At 36.4% G+C, this 6688-nt stretch overlaps 1 protein-coding gene across 1 annotated transcript; it reads left to right on the top strand.

The window, feature by feature from the left end:
- The first annotated feature begins 284 nt into the window (after window positions 1-284).
- Window positions 285-1340, top strand: LOC148843590 (F-box protein At3g07870-like). The gene has a single exon (XM_088959432.1). It carries the CDS (start codon window positions 285-287, stop codon window positions 1338-1340), a length of 1056 nt encoding a protein of 351 aa, XP_088815558.1.
- Window positions 1341-6688: the final 5348 nt, after the last annotated feature.

Raw genomic sequence — 6688 nt, 5'->3', positions numbered from 1 at the left:
CTTGCATGCCAAGTTGTTTAGTTTAATTAGTCTTCAAACTGATCACTAACTTTGCTCTCTATCAACCACATTCCTAATCAGACTGGGATTTAAAATGTTTATTTATTTATTGGTCTCATCTGTGATCTATCATAGACTACCAGCATCTGTTGTCTTCTTCTTTTTCATTGTTAAAAATTCTTTCGTTTTTTAACACTTGTTTGTTGTCAGTTCAATCATCAATTTCTTTTTTCAAGACAAACTAACGTGGGAAAGTGCAGGTATTAATATAATAGAATCTGGAGATGAACATCCCATATTTATGCGATGATATCGTCTTTGAAGAGATACTGACTAGAGTTCCAGCAGATTTTCTTCATAACAATTTCAGACTTGTCTGTAGGAAGTGGACTGAATTAATCTCCAGCCCTCGTTTCATCAAGGCTCATTACTCCAACGCTGAACAGGGTTTGATTACTCTAGGGCCAATATGTTTCAAGCTCAGTTGGATTGCAATGCGTTTTATGGAGATTAGAGAATGCAAGATGATAGTCAGACTCATCAAATTTAGATCTTTCAGATCATGTGAGATGCCCAACCTTAAAAGCTGCTCTAATGGTTTGCTTTTGTTACAAGATGGGTTGAATCCTCACAACCTTTATGTAGTTAATCCTGCTACAAGTAACTGGATAAGCATTCCTTCTTTCAGTACTACACGTACTAGTGGCAGGTTCGACTTGGTGTATGTTCCTTGTACACAGGAGTATAAGGTGGTACACTTGATTCCAGATTACAGTAGTTTCACTTTCCAGTGTGAGATATTCACATGTGGTGGTAGTGATTCATGGCGATTAATCGACTCAATCACAGATAACCGAATCAATAAATTCTTTAGTGGAGAAAGAGCTATAGTCAGAGGGGTTATACACTGGAATGTTAATTCGACCCAGTATATTATTTCTATGGATCTTATGGAAGAAAAATTCCGTGTGGTGAAACTCCCCCATCGACATTTGTACACACAAGTGCAACTAATAGAGAAAGGAGGGTTTCTATCATTTCTTGATCGAGATCCTTATGGGCATATAAACGTATGGGTTTTGAAGGATTTTCAAACAGGAGATTGGGTTAAAGAATACATTATCAACATGCCTTGGGAGGTACGACAGCATTTGTATCATGTTATCACCACCGTGAAGAACGGTGAAGTTATTGTTTTCCGTAGAAGTGGAAAACACTACTTCTGCGTCTACGATTTGAAAGTTGGACAATGGAGGGTGGTTAAGTACAGCAAGAAACGACATCATTTTAATGCCTTCTACGGTCCCCATGCCAATAGCCTCTTCTCTTTGAATAACTGATCTAGTGTTTTTTCGTTTTTTTTTTTTTTTGTACAATCTAATTCTTGAGTTTTGTAACAAATATTGATCAGTGAAAATTGTGTTTAATTAGATAATGTTACGGAGTTCCATGTAAAAAAATATAGTTTTTTATTGACAATCTAATCATGTTAATCTTTTCTTCTTAGTGGAAATTTGAATTTGTTCTTCCTTGGAGCCACTTACTAGACACTATGTTCATGAATCTTAACTTTTATATCTTGTCATGTCAATTTACATTGGATGTTTCAATTACATGATTATAATTTGGAGAGTTAGATGTTCAAAAATAAAAATAAAAATAAAAAAACTGAGCAAAGAAAGTAATAGCATTATAAAAAAAATAAGAAATAAAGTCTGAATGCATATAAATTTTGCACCCCCAATTTAGTTTTGCATTTATATGGAACTATGGTTTGCACTCCTATCTGACATAAAATCTGTACTTTTTGGGCTCAGATCTATAACCCATGAGTTGTTACCAATACACAGTGGTGGTGTTCTGTGGGTGTGGATGTGGGAACAATTTAATGGTTAGCAAATCCCGGAGTACTTTTTGTCATTTTTTTGTTCTTTAGAAGTACAAATTTTGCATCCAAAAACTGATGCAAAATTGGTATTACTTTCCCCTTGTCTCAATTCTTTCTCATAAAAAGTGGGGACCCAATCACCTTGCTTTTTATTTCACTCATAAGGCTCTACTTGTTTGCGATACAAACGTTGAACTAAGGTATTTATGTACCTTGGTTCGTGTTTGTGTGATATGTAAAAAAGTAATAATTGTCAAATCAAAAATGTATTTCCTAACACTTTTGTACTTTAAGAAGAGAGCATTACTATAACTATTTTTTGGACACAATTTTGTTCTTTGATAATTAATTTTTTTAGCAAAGTCAAGTCATTGGGGCATAATATAGTTAGAGAATTTAATGGTGTGCCCCAATTTGTATTGATCTCAAACAAACAAGATGAGTGGAGAAACGGTTTAAAATGTGAACCATGTTTGCATTTATGAACTGAAAAAAAAAGGTAAATATGCAGTGTACATATTTGCGTTTGCATTGCAACTAAACTCAACCTAAACAAAGAATCCTCTTTGATCTTACCCTATTTTTTGGTAGAAGGTGGGAACCATATCAATTTTCTACCTAACCTATTATATGTCTCCCAGACAAATGGCAATTAAATCATAAGCAAAAGTAAACCAAAATTTACACTCGATCTATTTGCAATCCTATACATTTACTATAGTGCAAATGAAATTTGTCCTCTGATGATATATATATATATATATCAACCTCAACCCACCAACAACACAAACTCTAAGAAAACTAACTCCACACATGGCCTCTCTCACCCCTTCCTCTACGTCTCATCGCTTTTGCTTTCTTTGCTTTTAAGTCTGCCTTTATTGAGACATATGCATAAAAGTCTATTAACCTTCTTAATTTCCTACCGCTCAAGAGACCTCCAAACTTGAACTCTCCGTCCACCTCTCCGAGAGAGATGTTACCTTTTTTATTATCCTCTTCATCTCTCTCTTTCCTCTCCCCCTCCCTTTCTTTCCTTGACGCTAACTCAAATTTTTGCAATGCTTCTCTTATGCGAGCTTCATGTCCCATGAAGACGTCATTCCCTCCAAATGACTTTGAAGCTTTGACACAGACCCCGGTGTAGCTACTAAACTTGCCATAGACCTCATTCCCTCCGAACAACTTTCAACCCCTAACACCCAACCTTGCTCTCTCTCTTGTCTCTAAAACCATCTAACTCCACTCTCTCTAACATATATAGGAATTGCCCTGGCATGATTAATCATAAGAGTTGATTGGCTTGCCACTTTGTACCAAAAGAATGCCACTGGTTGGTCTCTATCCAGGGCAATGTTTTCAATAACAGACCAGATCGAACGGTCAGACCGAATAATGGAGAACCTGTCACCCGGTCAGTTCCATTTAACTATAAAACCACTTTTTGGCTAAACAAAACATTGATTTTGCCAACGAACCGCTGACCCAAGACATCCTTTCGGTCTAAACAGTCGGAACAGCCATATGTCAGATAGCTGGAGTAGAGTTGATCATTTCTCATCCTAGAAATTTTTGTGTCAGGAAATAGTTTTTCTTCAAAGCCAAGCTTGGGGCTAGCTGTCTCGACCCAGCCTGGAAGTTATATATGTGTACGTGTGAATTTTTTATAATTTTCATTATAAATTAAAAAACATAAGGGAAAGATATAGGTGTAAATCAAGTCGTACCACTTGCAGCCCCAGCCAGGTATGGCACGGCACAATGGTACACAACATGGCACGGCATGACCGCACACGGGCCGTGTCAGGCCCGTCTGATGAACAAGCCATTGGGGGTCCCCAGAAGCCAATTTCAACTTTTTTGGGGGAGTTACAGAAATACCCCTCAAACAGTTATAAACATATAGGAGGTATTTATGTGTTCTGGTTTTGGGGGAAGAAAGAATGACTCAAACCCATCATTAAATTTACCCAATACTGATCCAGTGGCCACGATCAACCCTCATCTACACTTTGACCCTTAGATCAGACACTACCATTAGACCCCAAACATCCTAAAATACCTACCCATCAAATCTCAATTCAAAATTCCTATGTTTACACTTTCATTAGTCAAGATTCCCTTTTAAGCCCACTCATTAACCTAAAACACCCACAACCCAAATCCACTTAATCCAAATACATCCATACCAATTAGACCACACCATTAAACTCCGAACATATTAAAACACTTGCCCATAAAGTTTCAACACAAGATTCTCTCATTTACCCCTCATTTACACCCCCCCCCTTTAAAACAAGATTCCATTTTAAAGTGTATTGTTAACCCAAAGTCACATGATCGTGACCACCCCAAACTGATAAAAAATTATCACCAGATTCCTGACACTTTAAGATACCCACCTGCGAAATTTCAATCTAAAATACCTTTGTTTGCCCCTTTATTGCACCTAGATACTATTTTGAGGCTCCGGATTGACAAGATTCCAAATCCACTCAATCCAGCCTAATTAGCCCAATCTAACCTTGCAAATCACCTTAAACTATCCAAAGAACCTACCCAATGAAAGTTCACCCAAAACTACCTTTGTTTGCCCCTTAATCGCACCAAGATTCTATTTAAACCCCCAAATTGATCAAACTACTACTACTCCAAATCATCCTGATTCAGGCTTAGTTAGGCCAATCAATTCAAAATGTTCAAAGATCCTACCCTGTAAAATTTCAATCAAAACTACCCCAATTTATCCACTCATCGAAAAAGATTTCATTTTGGTCAATCTCACGAAACCACACACAACCCTTCTCAACAATCAAGCCCATCTCAACCGCTCACATTTTGGCCCAAAAATCTTATGCATCCACCAATGAATCGCGATTTAACCCCTTAGACTTGGTTAGACCAAGGTTATCCCTAATTTGACAAAATTACTAAATTACCCATTCAAACCCGCAAAATTACAAAACTACCACATGCCCTAATATAAAACCCAACCTAACTTGCCAATTCACACTTCGGGTGAAATTTTCAAAGGTTACTGTTCATCTTCACCAAGCTTTCGAAACTCCGAATAACAGCTGACCACTCCCCCCCCCCTCTCTCTCTCTCTCTCTCTCTCTCTCTCCTTCCTCCTCTTCTTCTTCTTCGATGTTGCTCTCTATCACCACCGAACCTGAGAAGGGAGAAGAACTTACTATTCAGTGTCTACCTCTATAAGAAGGCAGAGCAGCGGCAACCCTTTTTGCGATTGTTTGTTTCTTCTTCTTCGTCCAATCCCCCAAAATCAATCACCCGAGATCGATTGTTTGTTTTCTTTTCCATCCGATGCTGCTCGTTTCAAGCTGCAAAATGATTCAGAAGGCGTTAACGACAATGTGTTGGGTCTCTGTTCGTGATTCTGAGCATAGACCACAACTACAGCTTCATTTCCCCGCTGATATTCGAACAATTTTTGGCAAAACCGACGATCTGGACGTATACCCCCTTTCAATTGCGACATCGAACTTTGATCGATACTCAATAAAGTACATCCCGTTTACATTTCCTTCCTTCATTTTTTTTTATTTTCTTCTTTTCCTTATTCTATTTCTATCTTCTCTTTTGCTACGGAGGATGGTGAAGCTGGTACTGAGGCCTTTGTCAAATTGGTCTCTACGAAATCTTTGAAACCAACCCAGTTTCATCGTAGCCTCCCTTCTTATACGTTAGTCATCTACCTATTTAGTGTTTTAGGGAGGGAGCTGACTGTTTCCATACATTTTCTACTATCGTTTTCCTAGTTAATGTTGTTGATAATGTGATTGTTAATCTTCTTGCATCTTTCTTTTTATGTTATCGTTAGCTAGGCATTAAATCTTGTTGAACAGGGAAGCCATTGGATTACAAATTTTCACATGCATCCATATATAAGTTGTTTATTTTTTTTTTGTACAACAGTCGTAGTATCTAATGTGTTAGAAATCTATCTAGGCTTGAGATTTACTTCATCTGGTAAGTTTTGGGTGTAATCTGATCAATCTTAGCTTCATATTCACTTCGAATTATTGAACGGGTATGCCTGATTATAGGATTTTTCGGGTTTGTTTCCATTGACTAAGGTGAGGAATCTTGAGCCTGTTGATTAATTCTGCCGGAGGAAGACCGACTATTTTTCAGTCATGGAGATTGGTAGATCAACAGTAATGCAATTAATAATAAATAATATATATATATATATATGCACATTTACATGTATAAAATTTAAAAAGAAAGAAGGAAGGTAGAGGATCATGGCCGGAAGTAGGTAGTAGACCTGAGTTTATCCCGCCACTTGATTTCTAGTGGGAAGGGGAACTGGCCAAGAGGGGGAGATTAATTCAATCGAAGAAATAAAAATATACAAAATGATGCAATAAAAATTGGGAAAAAGACGGTAGGCATTTATAGATGTCCGAATACTTGCTAAACAGGTGAGATGGGTGCAAAAATAAAGTACTAAAAAATAAAAGAAATGAAAAAATAATAATAATATATAAAAAACAAATAAAAAGTATAAAAGATTCAAAAAAAATACATAAATGAATAAAAGATAAAAACAATACATCACAACATTAGAAAATGTCCCATACAACAAATGTACAAACAGATTCCAATAAGAAAATAAATAATAATAATAATAATAATATAAAAAAATATGTAAAAATATATAATATAAAAAATGAATAATAAAAATACAATTAGAGTAGATTCTCTGGGGTGCTTGGTCTTTATTTGTTTCAACTCATTGAATAATTGTTTAATTGTTTTTTATTATTTGTGTTT

The sequence above is a fragment of the Nelumbo lutea genome, chromosome 8 (assembly GCF_056320005.1).
Source record: "Nelumbo lutea isolate HS-2025 chromosome 8, American lotus-T2T, whole genome shotgun sequence".
Lineage (NCBI taxonomy): Eukaryota > Viridiplantae > Streptophyta > Magnoliopsida > Proteales > Nelumbonaceae > Nelumbo > Nelumbo lutea.
Note: the sequence above shows the minus strand (reverse complement) of the source record. Positions and strands in the feature narration are given on the sequence as shown.